This window comes from Brienomyrus brachyistius, chromosome 22 (genome assembly GCF_023856365.1).
Source record: "Brienomyrus brachyistius isolate T26 chromosome 22, BBRACH_0.4, whole genome shotgun sequence".
NCBI lineage: Eukaryota > Metazoa > Chordata > Actinopteri > Osteoglossiformes > Mormyridae > Brienomyrus > Brienomyrus brachyistius.
In genome coordinates, this window is record NC_064554.1 from 5705579 (window position 1) to 5724449 (window position 18871).

Here is an 18871-nt window from a genome sequence, read left to right on the forward strand (position 1 = left end):
AATTAACAATATCCAAGTGGTGAAATCCCCCAAGGGGGTGTTGTCAACACTGCAGAAATAAAACTTTCTTGATCCTACCACACTAACAACCACCTTAGATTCCATAGCAACACCATAACACCACCCTAGCGACAACCTTAAGTAACATAACAACACCCTACTAACCATTTGCCTAAACAGACCATAGCAACCACCCTGCTGCTGTGGAGCAATCACACTCACATTTCCTTCGGGAAAAACACTTTTCTATTTAGTTTGATTATACCAATGAAACCAGGGCAATACTAAAGAAAACCTGTAAATTATTATTCCAGGTAGTAATGAAAATCAGAATATAAACAGAAACATTTACTCATTTGAAATCAGTTTTAAATTGTTATATAAAGTGTTATCCTAATGTATATGTGATTATACATGATTGAACATGAAGCAGAGGTAAAGACAATGCATGATAAATGACATAAATATTTCTGCCAGTCTTTCATTTCATAAGCTAAGTAAACAATAGTAATGTAGTGACAGAAGCGAAATTTTACAGGTAGTTTTCGTACAATTAAATTTTCAATGAAATATTCAATTTAACTATGAATGCAACCCTAATGCATTACTACTTTTATTGCAGTCATGGTTGTCTTAATAATCAATAAATATTTCTTAATACAAGCAATAATTTACTTTTAAATTTTCAAAAGACTAAACAAAATCACAAGGTACTTTTATAAACTAAACTGTTAGTTTGAGCTGCTTTTTGTCATACAGCCTGTAATTTTATTTTAATGTTACAGAAACGGAGCTGATTGATGAAGAGGAACAATCCAGGGTGTCAGTGGCCCCAGACTGACATCAAGGAGAGGGAGAGGAGGGGGAGGGTGAGGCTGAGGAGGGCAGAGAAGTGCTGTCCTGCTCTGCTGGGCTGTGGCAACAGACCCACTACATCCCCAATGAAACTCTTGAACTTTGACGTCTTGGTGAAGACCTGCTCTGATGCCGCACGTGTGCTGGAGTTACCTGTCATTATCACTGCACCCTGGAACCATGATCCTCTTCTCTTTGAAACCAAAGGCCCCCCTGTATATCCCTGTGATGAGGAGAGGGAGGCAGAAGGAATGAGAGAAAGGCTGAGGCACATATGCATCTGTAAGGGAGCAGCAGACACTGTCAGCGCAGAGGAGGATGAGCATGAAAGGGGCAGGAGCAGATTTGTGGCCCTACCGTCAGTGAGCTTAGAGCTACAGTGCAGATTTGGTTAGTAGAGGTGATTGAACAGTTTTCCACTGTCGTCTCCTGCTGCTGAAGACTTTGGACTGGTAGGCGGGGGAGGAGAGAGAGGTGTTGTTTCTTTCTTGAATAATCTTTCTATATTTCATATTCGGTAAAACCATTTCAAAGTGACAGAGTGGTGCTGACACACTCACCTCCACCCTGAATATTGCTCCATCCCGTCACCCAGCACTGTGCGCCACTAGTGAATACAGTGTTATCCAAGTCCAGGCACACAGGCTGGATGTAGTCGGTCAGGGTCACACTTTTGGCCAGGTGGAGCAGAGCGATGTTAGGACCTGGCAGGTTGCTCAGTTTGATGTCAGACACCCCTAGTGACACATTCATTCCCAGAACCACTGTCCACTGGCTGCTGTTGGGCTCTGAGCTGAGCTCGGATGAGTTGGAAGCACAGAAAATGGAAACATGAGGATGAAGAACTGAAGGTTTACGATCCTAATAGGTGTGTGTAGGCATAAAACTTCATAAGACATAAAAACATAACTTCATATGGGCCTCGGTGGTCAGATGCAAGAGGAGCTCACTTGTTGAAGCACTCTGCTGCACTCATGACGTATCTCCGTGTGATGAGAGTGCCCCCACAGACTTGGGTCCCATTCTTCTGCAGGCTGACCTGCCAGGGCCACGCCCCTGCTGCTACCGACCCACTGCTGCCTCCATTGTTCAGTGGGGCGAGACCACATACATCCGCTGAGATGAAGGAGGTGGGGAAATAAAGACAGAGACATTAATACAATACCCACAATCGTCTGCAGAGTTGTATGCTGTTCATACTCTGCTACTCTGCTTCTGAAATGCAGTTACAACATTAACAAGTGATCAGCCAATCAGACAGAGGGCACTTGGTACAGTTAAGTAAAACCTTCCTGTGTTTTAAGCCATTTGTCTGAGGAAGGTAATCACACAACAGACACAATGAGAACAGCGTGAAAATCTAGATGGAAATGTGAGACACTCACGCTTGGCAGTGGTGCTGGAGGTAGATGAGTGCACTGTTGTTATGGGGGCAATGGTGGAGGTAGATGAGTGCACTGAGGTGAAGGAGAAGGGAGAGAATTAGGGAAATAATTAGTACAAGCCTCAGGATGCACTGCTCTGTTCATCATGAAGAATACCTGCTCATTGCACTCCTTAGCCAAATCGCTAATGTCGCTAAGTCACACTGAGCCATAATGAGCATAAACTCATTAGCATGTCATGTAATATGATGAGAATACTTAGAGTCTGACTCTCAGAACATGAAGGAAAAATAAGTTTGTTGCAAGTATGTCCCTGAGTGATAGTATACAGTAAGATAACATCATGGGAATTAGATATGAGAAATGTCAGCCACTCACGTAGGGTGTGGGCTGGGGGAGATGGTCTGGTAATAGGTGGGACACCAGTGCAGGTGACATTATTGTCACTGTCTGTCCCATTGGAGGTGAAAGTGACAAAGCATGGGCTGTCAGAGGTGATGGTGGAGTTGATCCAGTGCTCATATCGGGACACGCTGGCATAGACACCAAGGAGTCCAGGGTGAACACAGTCATAGTTCACAACCCCAGCCTGGACCCAAATGGAGCCGTTTTTGACCACCAGTGGACTCCCAAGGTGTCCCTGCTAAAGCGAAAGCAGATTTTGATGACACTGATCTGAACTTAAAACCATCAACCAAAAACACAATGAACTGTTGTGCAGTTTGTCATATAAACAGTCAGCGACGGCGTCAGAGTGCAGGAGCTGTAAGAAATACATGAAGCTACTTTACCCGACATGTAGAGGTTCCCCCCCATGCCAGCTGGCCAGCGCACATGAAGTTCTGTGTGGCATTGAAAGAGGGCAGGGGAATCGACAGGTTGCTGTAAAGGCAGTAGCACTGTCTGTTTCCCACCACGGGAATCTTCACTTGCTGCAGATTCCCAGATGAGGAGAGAGGGGCTGAGGGAAGCGTTTTGGAAAAGAGTCAACAGTTGACTAGTCAGTAACTGACAACCTGACAGGAATCTGAGTAATATGTCAGAGGCCATCATGACTCATGCGCTCAGCTCAGCTCTCTGTAAAACACTGACAATCTGCAGTGTCACTTACACAGTGTGTTAGTTATTGAAATGAACGGATATGACAGTGTCATCCGAAAATCTGATCACTTACAACCCCAGCCAGTGACCCAGGTGTCTGTGCCGCTGTAGAAGGTGCTGCCACTGGCGGCCACGCAAACAGGCCGGATGTAGTCAGTGAAGTTCACAGCAGACTGTAACTTCACCAGAGCAATGTTGTAGTCGAACTGTCCCACGGTGTAATTTGGATGTTGGATGATGCGGCTTACATTCCATCCTACTTCACTTAGATTGGATTGTTTCGGGGTTTGCTGACCCAGATAAACAACCCAACCGTTTGTAACAGCACTATGGAAAATAGACAGTGTTAAATATCATGTAATGAACTAAGAAGATTAAATTTGATGTTTCTCTGAAGTCTAGCTACTGTAACATTGCAGTGTCCTGTCAGAGATAACACCAACAGGTGTGGGTCACAGGTTACCTTTAGGACTCACCTGGAGAAGCTCTGGGCAGCAGTGAGCACCCACTGTGTGTTGATAAGGGATCCTTCACAGACCTGGGAACCATTGTGGTACAGACTGGCCAGCCAGGGCCAACGTCCCACAGAGGTGTTCTGACCCCCAACAATGCTGGTGTTAAGCGGAGCTTGGCCAAGCACTGAGAGGGGGAGAGGTGAGCAAGCAAAGGGCTGAACACACACAAACTTTCACTGCAACTGTGAGTTTGCACAATGTTCATATACAGCATGATGTAACACTGTTGGATATTAGCCAATTATTGTTGCATTAGTACACGACCATGATGAAAACGTTGGACACCCACCCTGGGAAGAATTTTTAATGGATGATGGTGTGGCACAGGTGACATTGTTGTCACTGTCTGTCCCATTGGAGGTGAAAGTGACAAAGCATGGGCTGTCAGAGGTGATGGTGGAGTTGATCCAGTGCTCATATCGGGACACGCTGGCATAGACACCAAGGAGTCCAGGGTGAACACAGTCATAGTTCACAACCCCAGCCTGGACCCAAATGTGGCCGTTTTTGACCACCAGTGGACTCCCGAGGTGTCCCTGCTAAAGCGAAAGCAGATTTTGATGACACTGAACTGAACTGAAAACCATCAGTCAAAAACACAATGAACTGTTGTGCAGTTTGTCATATAAACAGTCAGCGACGGCGTCAGAGTGCAGGAGCTGTAAGAAATACATGAAGCTACTTTACCTGACATGTAGAGGTTCCCCCCCATGCCAGCTGGCCAGCGCACATGAAGTTCTGTGTGGCATTGAAAGAGGGCAGGGGAATCGACAGGTTGCTGTAAAGGCAGTAGCACTGTCTGTTTCCCACCACGGGAATCTTCACTTGCTGCAGATTCCCAGATGAGAAGAGGAGGGCTGAGGATCAACAGATTTTGGAAAAGGGTCAACATTTCTGTGGTCAGTAGCTGATAACCTGACAGGAATCTGAGTAATATGTCAGAGGCCATCAGCTCAGCTCTCTGTAAAACACTGACAATCTACAGTGTCACTTACACAGGATGTTACTTATTGAAATGAACGGATATGACAGTGTCATCCGAAAATCTGATCACTTACAACCCCAGCCAGTGACCCAGGTGTCTGTGCCGCTGTAGAAGGTGCTGCCACTGGCGGCCACGCAAACAGGCCGGATGTAGTCAGTGAAGTTCACAGCAGACTGTAACTTCACCAGAGCAATGTTGTAGTCGAACTGTCCCACGGTGTAATTTGGATGTTGGATGATGCGGCTTACATTCCATCCTACTTCACTTAGATTGGATTGTTTCGGGATTTGCTGACCCAGATAAACAATCCAATCGTTTGTACTGGCACTACGGAAAAGAGACAGTGTTAAATTTCATGGACAAAATCAGCAAGATTAACTTTTGATGATTCTCTGAAGTCTAGCTACTGTAACATTGCAGTGTCCTGTCAGAGATAACACCAACAGGTGTAGGTCACAGGTTACCTTTAGGACTCACCTGGAGAAGCACTGGGCAGCAGTGAGCACCCACTGTTTGTTGATAAGGGATCCTTCACAGACCTGGGAACCATTGTGGTACAGACTGGCCAGCCAGGGCCAACGTCCCACAGAGGTGTTCTGACCCCCAACAATGCTGGTGTTAAGAGGAGCTTGGCCAAGCACTGGGAGGGGGAGAGGTGAGCAAGTAAAGGGCTGAACATACACAAACTTTCACTGCAGCTGTGAGTTTGCATAATATTCATATACAGCATGATGTAGCAGTGTTGGGTATTAGCCAATTCAATTGTTGACCACTGTATCACATGGTGTACAAAGTATCAATACAAAGATCTTAAATCTCACTATCAGCTGTAGTATTAGTGTGTTGTTTCAAAGTATGGAACAAATACATAATATTATCTAGCTTACCACTTGACTGTGCATATGATCCTAAAGAAAACGAAACAGAATAGTCTTGGTAATTATTGTAAAGTGACAAATCTTTTTGTGCAGTTTCTGTAGGAATGGTTAGTTTTTCTGTCTTGCATGTCACATAACTTGTTATAACATTAAAATCCAAATACTGGTGAAATAACACATTGAACACAAACAAAACTCCCATCACCTTTCTCTCATATTCCCACCATTTTACCTTATTAATCCCCAAAACGTTACATGTACAGCAATATATCACATTGCAGACAGAAATCTGTCAAGAACTGACTGAATTCAGTTGTGCTTTAAGACATCTAGATTCTTGCAATTTTATATTTCAAAGCTCAAGGAAGTCAGTTAACCGGCCATATTAATTAGATTATCGTTTAGACTTCCTGTGGAAATCTTTACCTAATTCTTTTCTGTATATGTGTTTCTGTGAGCGGGAAACATTGTTTTTTACCATTTCATATAGAATGTTTTTGTAAATGAAGACCATAAATTCAAGGTGACACTAACTGATATCTTTTTGGATTTATATGGTAAATACGGGCATCTTTACCTGTAGCGTGTGCAGACTGTATTGGTAATTGAACTATATTAATTTTGATACCCCAATGGTAAATAGCATGAGCAAAGACTGTTAATTGAATTTAATTTCTGTACTGAACATACAGATTACAAAATATCTTCTTGAATCTTACTGCAACATGCCCGTGCATGCGATTAATTAGTATTTTAAAACTTGTTTGACAGACTTAATAACAATCTTTGCTTATTTTCAAATGTTAATCTTCTTCTTGTTGCCAAGTGTATTTTCCCCACCCTCCTAACCCTACATGACAGCGTTCTCCTCCCCGCATTGTTACAGCACGGTGACCCCATCTGAGTAATAGGGTGGCTCTGAAATCACATACTGGCATGATATGTGGGAGGCGAAATACGGTTTCCCACCTGAACATAATATGGCAAGTCTTTTTTAGTTTGAATTCATATATAGAGTATATCACATATTAAGTTCTAAGTAGTTTGAGCGCAAACCTCCGGGGAACTGCCCCGATCGATCCACGAAAGAAGGTCAACAAAGTCACACAGAATTATGTCTCTCCTTTGAAGGACCGATATAGTTGTAACCGCAAATGCCTTTTAAAATTCCTTTAACACATGTTCTTGTTCATTTTAATTTCCATACCATTATATTCTATACATCGTATAAAATTATCTGTTTTCTAAGAATTAAAGTCAGGGAAACATCTGTTTATTTTTTAATATTTCAATTGAACTGAAGCAAACGGCAATTATGTATGTTAATCAGCAAAGTAAAGCAGCAAGAAGCCAATTTATGGAGCATCTGTTCGGATGTCACATTTACTTGCACATTTTCATTCACATACCAACATAACTGGATAGTTACATTTGAAATATACATTATACACGTCATATTCAACCACTGTTAATTTCATTGACGAAAAATTTCCGCCATAGTTATCGTCAATGGCCTTTATTTTCAGACTAAAACGAGACGATAACTAAATAAAAATTATTTCGCCAGGCCTAAGACTATGACCAAGTGTATTGGCAATTTCGTCAACGACTAAAAACGAGAAAGACTAAAATGTTTGCCAAAGACGGGATCCAATCAGAACAAATGTAGTTCGCATACAGGGGTATTCAACTAAAATTAAAAAGGTCCATTTAGAGAAAATTTCTTGATGCAAAGGTCTGGAATATCATAATGTCCAACTATTTAGTGTGATATATATATATATATATATATATATATATATATATATATATATATATATATTTAAGTAGCCTAGCTATTAGTTGTGTTAACATTGCGTGTAATCAATACCTGACTGTCAAATCAATTAATTACTTTAGTACAATTCAAAACCTTTTGACAGTATTTATTGTTACGTGACATAGATCTGAACTATGTAATTTAAAACTAAATTACATTTTAGTCAAAAAACTAAAAAACTAAATGAAACTTTGCTGCCAAAATTTACACTGTGTTCAAGCGGCATCGAAGCACAACCGTGACATTTTCTCTTGTGGCTGAAGTACCACTTACCCTTAGCAGCCAGACTCAGCACCACCACAAAGCACACACTTGTCCCAAGAGCCATTGCTTCCAGTGATGTTCCCACCCTGTGTATGTGCTTTTCCTACAGTTAGCCAGTATATATACGCTGGATGCTTGTCATAATATTATTATTAGCACACGCCAGTCTGTCTTCATGGTAATTCTAGTCTGTATTGCCATGTTCTTGATATTCCAGTTTTGACACTACTTTAAACCCGGTCTTTATGCTCATTCGTCATTCTTTTTTATTCTTCAGTCGTTCAGATAATTTTGGAAGCTTACCATCTTCTGTTTCGTAACTTGCTATTGCGGATTCTGTAATCATCCTAATTATTTCTTCTACAGTGTTTTTTTAGGATTCGGCACTGGCCAAAAGTAAGGGGTCGCCATGGCCAGCGCGCCAAGTTTATACCTCACACACACAGTAATACAGGTACAACGTACTGTGAAATGAAAAATTTGCGTGCTCCACGCAAAAACAAATGCAACACACAATAAAACTACGAAAAATATAATAGAATTAACTAATTATTAATTAAAACTAGATTAAAATTAAGTTAAAATCTGAGATCTCAAGAGCATGAAGTAACTGTGCTGTAACTGTGTTACAGTGAGCATGCTTCAGTTTTTAGAATCTTGTTTCAGATGGTCAGAGTAAGTCAGAGTTCAGGATCCTGATGGCCTGGGGGTAATTATTTTAATTGCCCTGATCCTGCAGTGCTTGGTGTACTTATCCTGTAGGGTCGGCAGTGCTGACTGCTGGTTACATTCGAATGACACGGCAGCTGAGTTTAGAACACATCACAGGTGTAATCTATGATGGCACGGAGATGGAGTTTAAGAGGCCATGATTTTGTTCCAAACAACAAAGGTCCATATTAAATTTTAACTGCAATTAAGATGATGGAAGAGAGTTAATGGTTTCAATGCCACATTAACTCAATATGCATATATATATATATATATATATATATTAAAAAAAAAATCTGCTCTGCTCCATGCGATAGCACACATGACAGCTTAGATGAGATGATGCAAAAACAAAGCTAAGGTAATAACTGCATTTTTGTTATTTTTTTCATTTGATCATCAATAGAGAGGAAGACCAAGCAGGCAACCAAGACCAGCCCCTCCTGAGATGAGTAACTTTGAGGTCCTGCATCCACCATCTTCTGTTGATGATGACAATCATACTTGTCAGTCAACAGCCAGGCACGGATCGGCCGTTCCGCCGCTTTCATGCTCAAAAACGTTGTCAGAGCAATTTTCTCTTTTCATAAATAATTATTATCGTTAAAGAGACAAACATTTGTGGGCTACAACTTAAGATGTAAGATTTAACAGAACAATATGATAAACTTGTGGCTCAACTGAATCATACCCATGAAGCAGAACTGAATTAGACTTCTGTCCAAATATGCACCATCGAACAAACCACAGTCTTTCAGATCAACAAACAGAAAGATGTAAAACTCCATTGATTCCCTGCTGAGAAACCCCCACCAACAGCCCTCAGAAGGTCGCAGCATTCCCTGTGCATGTTGTATGTTGCGTGACATTGCCACGTGTGATGGATGTCTGTTGGATATGAGGACACATTAGAGGACTTAAGAAGGCGTGATGCTGAAGTGCATGTGCCGATGCCAACAAAGGAGTTTATGCTGCCATCATGGGCAAGGAAGGATCAGCTGGCAGAAGAGCTGAATCCTAATTAGCCTGGTATGGAAACTGAGAGTAGAAAAATAACAGTCATATTGCCTTTTGTTTGAGCATTTTAAAACACTGTGTTTTGTTTGAACAAAGATCACACTTATATTCCGCTGCAGATCCATGTACCACTTTCGGCACTGCGTGGATGATCTCGTGATGCCAGAAAACCAAGAAACACTCGCCCGCTACGTCATCCCACGCCTGCTTCACTTGAAAGGCTTGGTGGAACAGTGGTGCTCCCGTAGATGACGTGCTCAAGCCTTTTCACCTTGCGCACCAGCACGTCCTCACATGAAAAGCGATCCGGCTTGCAGGGCAAACACGCCATTATACTAAAAATCCACAGTAGATCATGCACCGCTGTCTTTTAAAGGTGAGGTGACACGCCATTCCAATTGGTCTGAATAATTAAGAGAGTTAGGACAACCCCTTTTGTGCCGTGGCCTCTAGTCCCCACATTTTAGGGCACACAGGCAAAAGGACAAAACAGGCTCAACCCTTTAAACTTACTACCATCTTATATAACCCATCGTCCCCACGCCTTTAATTGGAAACTACCATTCCCAACTACTACACAGGGGTAATATCCCCTAAATGGGACAAAGGGAAAACAGGATGGGACTATGGAATTCAATACTGCCCATATCAAACATTCAAAATAAATACCCGTCAATTGTAATTACCACTGGCAACAGTTTATCTTAATCCATACCACAAGGATGCAACTTTTACCCTTGCGTACACCCCCACCTCCCTGCAGCCTTCCCAGCACAGTGGCCGCTTCCCTAATGACCAGGGCGCTACTACAAAGCTAAGGACCATCAATCTGTATCAATCTGTTCTCACTGCTATGCAACTAATCTTGTCGCCGACTTATTCCCCAGCCATTCAGCCTCTGCCATTACATCTAGGTACATAATAAATGAAAATGCTCTGCAAAACGTTTACTCTATTATTTTATTTCTACTGATCTATTTTTCTTAATTTATATTATTTGTTCGTCTGAGTTATCCGTGAATGTAAGCGTCAATACTGGCAAAATAAATTCCTAATACATGCAGTTGTACCTGGCCAATAAAGTGAATTCTGATTCGCATTATCAATAATAATGCGCCCTCTGCTGGTCACCGTCCTAAATTAAAATGCCAAGAAAAAGTTCATGTTGCTTACCAAAGCCATCTAACCAGCACTGAGCGAGTACAACTGCTGCTGCTCTGCGCCTCCCATCCACACAATATTAACGTGTTTTATAATAGAGAACGCCAGGGTTCGAGTCTCCGCCTGGGTTACATGTGTGCGGAGTTTGCATGTTCTCCCCATGTCATCGTGGGGTTTCCTCCCACAGTCCAAAGACATACTGAGGCTGATTGGACTCGCTAAATTGCCCGTAGAAGTGCATGTGTGAGTGAATGGTGTGTGAGTGTGCCCTGCGACGGGCTGGCCCCCCATCCTGGGTTGTTCCCAGCCTTGTGCCCATTGCTTCCGGGATAGGCTCCGGACCCCCCCATGACCCAGTAGGATAAGCGGCTTGGAAAATGGATGGATGGATGATAGTAAACTAAAGCTTGATGAACATTTGATTTGATTTGAAGCTAGAATGTCCACCAATATGTTTGTTCACCAAAAAGGCAGTAGTAAGGCAATAGGAGGCAATTGTATATTGATGAAAATTTCATAATTTACAACATTAATAAAGTCACACAATAATAAAGCCATAGATTCATTTTCATAATTTCCACAAAAAAGGAAGAAAAGGACAAAGATATTGTCACGCCCACCTAGTGACGGCAACAACCACAGCTGATCCCGCGAAAGGATAATGAGTGCCCTGTCCGCATACCGTATACCACAATATAAAGTATACACAATATCATAGTATGAAAAATTAAATACTCCTCTACTACTCTAGTGCAGGGGGTGATAGAGGTTGGGGGCAAGGTAAGGAGTAGGGTTTAGATGGGGGGGGGGGGGGATGTGATGGGGCAGTCCAAGGAATAAATTGTTATGTCAACAGCGTCTACTTATATCCCCTTGGTGTGATATTCCTTTGAATAACAATAACACAAGTAATAACTCAGAATATAATTTTTTTCCACACATTTTTAATGTCATTATTGCTTGATCATCCAAAGTCAAAGTCCTTGCATTTAGTAGAACTTCTTTTATCAATAATAATCACTGCCATAGTTTTCCTGTAGCTGCTGATTAGTCTTGCAGAAGTCTGACAATGCCTTCTTACAACATTGTTTCATATCATTGATGTTTTGCGATTTCTCTTCAGGTCATTAGCAATAGCAACTCAATTTGCTTGTGGTCTGGATTCCACAGCACAAAGTTAACTTCTTTCGAAGCCATTCTGCTGTTTGCTCATCTGTTTCAGGTCATCGCCTTGTTGCTACTGATGTTTTTCCTCCAAACTGACAAACACCCAAGGAAGCGAAAACCAACATAACATTACAGCTGTTTCTTTCTGTTTATTGTTAGATATGAAACCATGGGCAGCAGACAGTGTCCATTAGTAACGAACATATTCGATGACGGACATTAAATAATAAGGACGAGGGGACAAGCACTAACATCTTGGTGACTGCAACACACACAGAACAAGGTTAAAATAACCATTTTGAAAAAACTGCACCCAGTTGCAGTGACTGAAAAGTCGTTTCAGCCTGACATTATAAAATGTGCTTCCCTAAATCCAGAGACTGTTACAGGAAACTAGTAATTACTTGGTCTTGGGGTTGCTGATTAGAATGAGATGTACAAGAGTGTGGAGCCTGAGAGAAGTTCCGTACAAGCTGTGGAATTCTGGCTAACTCAGAAACAGGAGATGTTGGTGTAACCGGTCAGTAATGCTGCTTTTTTTCCTTGTGGTTAAGCACATACCTGTGGCACCGTTGGAGATTCCTTCCTTATATTGTTAAAGCTGACAGGAATAGAAACCAAAACTCATCTTAGTGAAAAGAAACAAAAAGGATCCTCTTCTTCGGATCATTCCGCCACCAACCAACAGAGGGCGACAAATTCCAGACGAGCCCCCCCATGTGCTACATGCCCTAGTCTAGGTCAGGCATGGAACGTGGAATAACAAGAGGCAAGACCACACAGTTAACCAGTTTGCTTAAACTCTATTTTATTTAATATAGGTCAAACCCACAGCAGGACACAAACCCAGACAGTGCCAAAGAAATGAACAAAACAAAACTCTCGCAGATACTCAAAGCTTATTGATGCATGTGAGGAGCAAAGGCTAGTCCGTCTGGTCCAATCCCACAGGAGAACCGCTGTAGCACAAACCGCTGAAAAAAATTATGTTGGCTGTGACAGAATGATGTCAGAACATCATGATGTCAGAAGCTTGCTGTGTATGGGGCTGCATCGCTGCAGACTGCCAAGCTGACCTCTGTCTACCCCTGAAATCGCCTACAATGGGCACGTAAGCGTTATAACTGAACCGTAGATCATTGGAAGAAGGTGGCCTGGTCTAATGAGTCATCTTTTCTGCTGCATCATGCTGATGGTTGGGTGTGTGTGCGTTGTTTACCTGGGGAAGAGATGGCACCAGGATGCACTATGGGAAGAAGTCATATTCTGGGTTCGGTCGAACAGGAGTGGGGACGGTTCTGGAGGCATGGGAAGAGAAGGCAGGGAAATGGGGCGGTACAGAGCTGGAACAAAGACTGTGGGTTAGAATGCTCAGCAATTGCAGATTCACAAATACCTCGCAGTGAGTGATTTCAGTGCGAGGTTTAAGTAGCGGAGTAGGCATTCCCTTAATTGTCCACAGATTTACTGATTGTTGCTCTGTCTGCAGGTGTGACACCTATCAGCAATTTTGGAAAAATCTAATCAACCTTGACCAAGTAAATGTGCATTAATGCACAAACTCTACATACACATTGCATATAATACTAATTATTATTATTATTATTATTATTATTATTAACTTCCAATGACAATTCATTGCAAAATTAATCAAATTCTTGATTTCTTGAAATGCCTTGAATATTAAACGGGACTTATTATCTTTAAGAAAAGGAAACATTTGCTTTGATATTGAGCTTACTATTCAGCTTGTTTACCTAGGTTAAACAAAGACCGTTGGCCGTTGTCCTAGCTAAATAAGACATGCAGAGAGGCATAACATGGAATTTAAAAAATGCAAAGAACTTATGCATACATTAAAATTCTAATGTTTGTTACCTGTGTTGGTATTACCAAAAAACTTCGGAAATTCAAGGAAGATGTCAGATACAGTAGGCGATTTTGTTGCAAACTTTTCTTCTGTAATCGATGGCTTTGTCAGCTGTAGCTTTTATTGAGGCTGCAGTTTCAGATGATGGTCACGTCCTCTCGATCAGGGTCAGCCAATCACTTGGCTCTGCTTCATTTGTGCTTTGCGCAGAAGACTGCTCAGTAGAATGATGACGTTTCAAACTGTACGGTCCGCTGGTTCTGCTGAAGCTTCCATCTGTGTAAGAAGCTGTCAAACAGAAATTAAGCAAGTGTATAGTGTTAACCTCAAGTATTGTCCATAAAAAAGTATAACATGACATGCTTACGTGTCCTTCCTTTACACCCAGTGGGCTGTGAATCTTTAGTGAAGGAAACAGTGACACTACTTCCTTGGCAAGTGTTAGCTTTTGGGCCACAGATGGATAACTAAAGTGATAGCATAAAATGACTTTCAGACATAGCTATTGTACTTGAAGCACATCATTAGTGTTGATACAAACAGTCCCAATTGCAATGTGCAATTTTAACTGCCCGTATTTCTCCTTTGAAAAATATTTAACTTCAAGAATTCATCAAAATTTTGTAATTAAGGAATCATGGTTTTCTCTGAAGAGTAGTCCTAATAAGACGTGTGGTTCCTGTAGTATGTTCATCCCTAACAGAAATTCACTGTACACATTAAACAAAAACTTATAAGCCATGTTTCCCCATCCAAATTACCGACACAGGTTTTAACAAGCAGTTTTCTCGATGAAATCGAAAGGGTCTTTGTCTCTTCGTGCTTTCGAAAGACGATGGCTGGCGTCTGCTCAAGCAGTGAAAACAGGCCATGAGTGATGCAAATCTAATAATAGACAGTTTATTGATTCCCCTGGGGAAATTGTCTTTATGCCTCTCCCAAGTTGCTCTTTGTAGGGAAGAGTAAGGCTGCCATGAAGGGCAGCCTCCTGCTGCAGCGCCCAGGGAGCTGGGGGTTAAGGGCCTTGCTCAAAGCTGTGTCAAGGCCTGGCTTGAACCAGTAACCTTCTGACCACAGGCACACAGATTCAGCCACATGCTGCCTCACTGAATTTCTGCTCCACTGATGGAATTGTTCTGAAATGGAAAAACATACACAACATGTAAATTAACAAATTTCATTGATAAAGGATATTTGGTATCATTTCAAGCACATTTGCATCCTCTGAAAGACAGAGAAAAATAATTACCAGGCTCATACCACAACATTGAATGCAAGCGTATTTCATAGAAGGCATAGAAAGCCTATTCAGAGTTAGTTTTTTTTTTAATGACATGTTTTGTTTCAAAAGAACAAATGATGCATTATATACCTACTCTGATTGTCTACTTGCTTCTTGCAAATTTTGGTTATTAAAATGGATGAAATTGCCCAGCTCCTGCACTTAATCAGTCTGATCAATCAGCATCAAATCTTAATATTCTGTCTAACTCTAAAACATGCGGAAAGCAAGTAAAACATGGGCAAATTAATGGCTAAACTAATGAATCACTTCTTAATCACTGAGAGCTTCCTTTGCAATATTTATAATTATAAAGAATATATACAGCGGTGGTTGAATATGAACCAATGGCTGTATAGGCAAGAAATCTTGTGTATCATGGTGGGTGTTTTACACAATGACAAGTAATAACTAAGAATTGTATTTTCCATGCCCTTATTACTTTATCATTCAATGTCCTCACATTAAGTAGCCTTACTGGTAAAACCAGTTAAATAAGATTGAGATGAAAGAGCAATGAATGCCAGACCATTTCTAAAAAACTACGCCCAGTTACAGTAATTCACAGTGAATGTCAGTCTGACATTATACAATGTACTTACTTAAATCTAGAGACTGATGTACAATGTACTCATGCAAAACCATGTCGTCATCTTTGAATTTGATTTCTGTTTTTTATAAACATACCCAAGCTAGGTCAAGAACTCTAGATTTCATAGTAGCTGTTACGCTATATGGACAAAAGTATTAGGACATACCTTTTAATCATTGAATTCAGGTGATTCATTCTGACTTATTGCCATAGGTGTACCAAATCAAGCACCTGCAGCCAGCTTTACAAACATTTATGGGTCATCCTTTTTGACTAAAATGTAATTTAGTTTTAGTCATAATTTAGTCATCTAAATTATTTTAGTTTTAGTCTAGTTTTAGTTGGCTGAATATCATAAGATTCCACTCGACTAAAACCACAGCTGATTTAGTCAACTAAAATTAAAAGTGCAAAGTGTAATGTTTAAGGTTTCCCTTCGATTTCTGAAAGTCATTATGTTCACCAAGATGAAATTAAACCAATGTTAAGGAACGGTGTTACGGTCTGACTGTGCAGTACACAAAGCCATAGATTTCACTCTTATCTGAAACACAAACATATGTTTATTTACCCGAAAACTGAGTACTGTAAAATCAGTAGTGCCATTAGTGCAAAAATAAATCACTTAAAAGAAAAAGTACGTAGGCTATAATGCCATCAGGCCTGCTCTCTCTGAATATTAAAATAGAAATATTTAAATAAATATTTGTAGATGTAGTTTATTGGTGATTTCATGTTCGTTGAGGTTTCCGCTTTTTAACAACGGTATAAAGTAATGTTATTTATTATATAAATCAACTTAGGTAAAACAAAAAAAATGTACGTTTTCAGGGTTGCCAAATCTCAAGCATCTGGCATGATACGCTTTCAGGAAATCTTACTGCAAATCTATATTATTCCATTATAAACATAAAATTAGCTACGTCAAAAGTATATTTACATGGTTAAATACAAATGCAGACTATTTACAAGGTAAGAACGGGTTCATTTGTGCGCAGACATCTCGAACTGAAAATCTTACTCCAGCCAACTGGCTGAAGTTGGCAACCCCGCGTTTTATTTGAAATGAAAAATGAAACGTTATTCCATTTGTGTTGTTATTCCAACAAATATAAAGCTAATACGAGGGAAAACATGTTACGTTTTATAATATAAATATGACCCCCAATATCATACTCTAATAGCGATTGAAGTGATAATTTTGTATGTATTTATATTTGACACAAAACTTTAATTTTATTACCGGTGTGGGATTATCTAAACCAATCCTTAAATCCATGAACACTAAAATATATTACATAAACACGACTGTATTAGGGTTTTACGGCTTAATTTAAGCATTGTAAACATGCACAATTTTCATATTTTATTTATTTTATCATATTTTGAAATGCAGCCCTACTTTTATTTAGTAAATGAGAAAACATACATATCGGCAGTCATACATATGTTCGGTTCTATCTCATCTCATTTAAATCTGGGGAAGTGATGTGGTACATGTTCTTAAGTACTTGTTTGTGGAGTTGCATTTCCTTGTTCAACCATTCAGGTTCCTGTATTTTGTAAATTCCTCGTGTTTTAACATGCTTTAATACACTTTCTTTCTAGATATATATTTTAAAATCGTGGTTGTTCATTTAGAATGGGAATGACAAACAGAATATTGGTTTCAAATAGTATCATTTTTATATTCACGAATGAAACATCAGCATAAAGTATCCAAATCCATAGTTGGGAAGACATTTATGAGATACACATGGATCAAGGAATTTACATTCTTGTATTTTCTTACATTTAATATATTTGAAACGCAACAAACTGGAAGAACTGAGGAGGCGTACTAAGTAGGTCTGCTCTCTTCGGTATGTATTTTCAAATATGTATTTTTCTACATATTTGAAAGTCCAAACAGTCAATCAAAATTTGTAAAAAAAAATGAAATAAAAATCCCGCCCGCCCGACCCACCTCCTCCAAAAAAAGGACGAGAACCAATTTTTTTTAAGTGTCCTAATAGTTGGACTACTTAAATATATATCACACTAAATGGTTAGACAGTATAATTTTCCGGTTCTTTGCATCAAGAAATTTTCTCTAAATGGACCTCTTTAAATTTTAGTTGAATACCCCTGCATGCGAACTACATTAGTTCTGATTGGATCTCGTCTCTGGCAAACATTTTCATCTCGTTTTTTTTCGTTGACGAAATTCTCAATACATTTCGTCATAGTCTTAGGACTCATGAAATATTTTTTATTTTGTTATCGTCTCGTTTTAGTCTGAAAATAAAATAAAGGTCGTTGACGATAACTATGACGAACAATTTTCGTCAACGAAATTAACACTGGTTGGAATAGCCCCTGTAAAAATGTCTTGATAGGACATTTAAATAGTGTATAAAAATCAATATACAGTAATTCACCATGGGGCACGTTTGTCCAGCCTTGTATGTAGCCATTGTCGATACAATAAAAGACTGACTTTGGAATTCTATTCAAGTAACTTCTGACTCCTGATTTGGCTTAAAAAGAGTTTGTCACCAATCTCTATAGCATACCTCAGAGCAGGTCATGCAAAAACCAGACAAAGAGAAATTGACAGACACTTGTCTTTTTTCTATTTTTTTTTCTTATCCTTCCATCCTACCATTGACTTCCATTCATTTTTCATACCACATGATTTACCTTCGGCCATGTCACCCAACACACAGTAGAGGCAAAATATGCCTGCATTTTTTCGTTTGTGCTAATGTGGCAGATATGGTATCTTGCCATTTTTATTTTCACGTAATTGTCTCCTACAGTGTCATGACCTGCTCGTCGGCTCCTCATGTGTGCAACGCCCCCTGCTTACCCACGTGTGTTTCCCGGATCGTACCCAGCTGTGTCCGTTTACTTTCGATCAGTCCTGTGTATTTCAGTCCGTGTCTTACCTGAGTCCATTGTCTGTCATTGATGTTACCCGGTGTGTGTCCGTGCCTGTTCAGATTAAACCCTCGTTTGCCCCGATTCCTGCCTGCCTGTTTTTGGATCGCTCGCGCTTCCTGAGCGATCTTCCGTTCTGCACGCCCGTGACATACAGTATATTGGATTTTTTTATTCAAGGGCCACTTACTGGTTGCATTCTTTCAACGTTATATCTAGGCTGGATGGCGGTTGTTAGGATGTACGTTCCCTACCACTTCCCACCTCTTCCCGAGAACTTGGTGGTGTGGTCTGCAGTTTGGCTGACTGGTGAAACGTCTGTCTCCACTATTTTTGCTTTGCAGCGT

General features: G+C 40.4%; 1 protein-coding gene across 1 annotated transcript; it reads right to left on the bottom strand.

Annotated features, from left to right (window-relative positions):
• Positions 1–347: 347 nt before the first annotated feature.
• LOC125718428 (transmembrane protease serine 9-like) lies at positions 348–7988 on the bottom strand. The gene is made up of 16 exons (XM_048992281.1): positions 7812–7988; positions 5729–5749; positions 5319–5481; positions 4921–5168; positions 4852–4890; positions 4544–4713; positions 4146–4395; positions 3818–3980; positions 3415–3668; positions 3032–3201; positions 2619–2883; positions 2241–2312; positions 1806–1971; positions 1416–1648; positions 1213–1304; positions 348–1078 (listed from the first exon to the last, which is right to left on the bottom strand). Exons 1-16 carry the CDS (start codon positions 7864–7866, stop codon positions 824–826), a joined length of 2616 nt encoding a protein of 871 aa, XP_048848238.1. The 5' UTR covers positions 7867–7988; the 3' UTR covers positions 348–823.
• Positions 7989–18871: the final 10883 nt, after the last annotated feature.

Coding starts and splice junctions, on each gene's coding strand:
- LOC125718428 (XM_048992281.1), bottom strand. CDS start 7,866: ATGGCTCTTGGGACAAGTGTGTGCTTTGTGGTGGTGCTGAGTCTGGCT. Junction 5,169..5,318: donor GCTGCCCAGTGCTTCTCCAG/GTGAGTCCTAAA, acceptor TCTTTTCCGTAG/TGCCAGTACAAACGATTGGA. Junction 3,202..3,414: donor CTGGGTCACTGGCTGGGGTT/GTAAGTGATCAG, acceptor CGCTTCCCTCAG/CCCCTCTCTCCTCATCTGGG.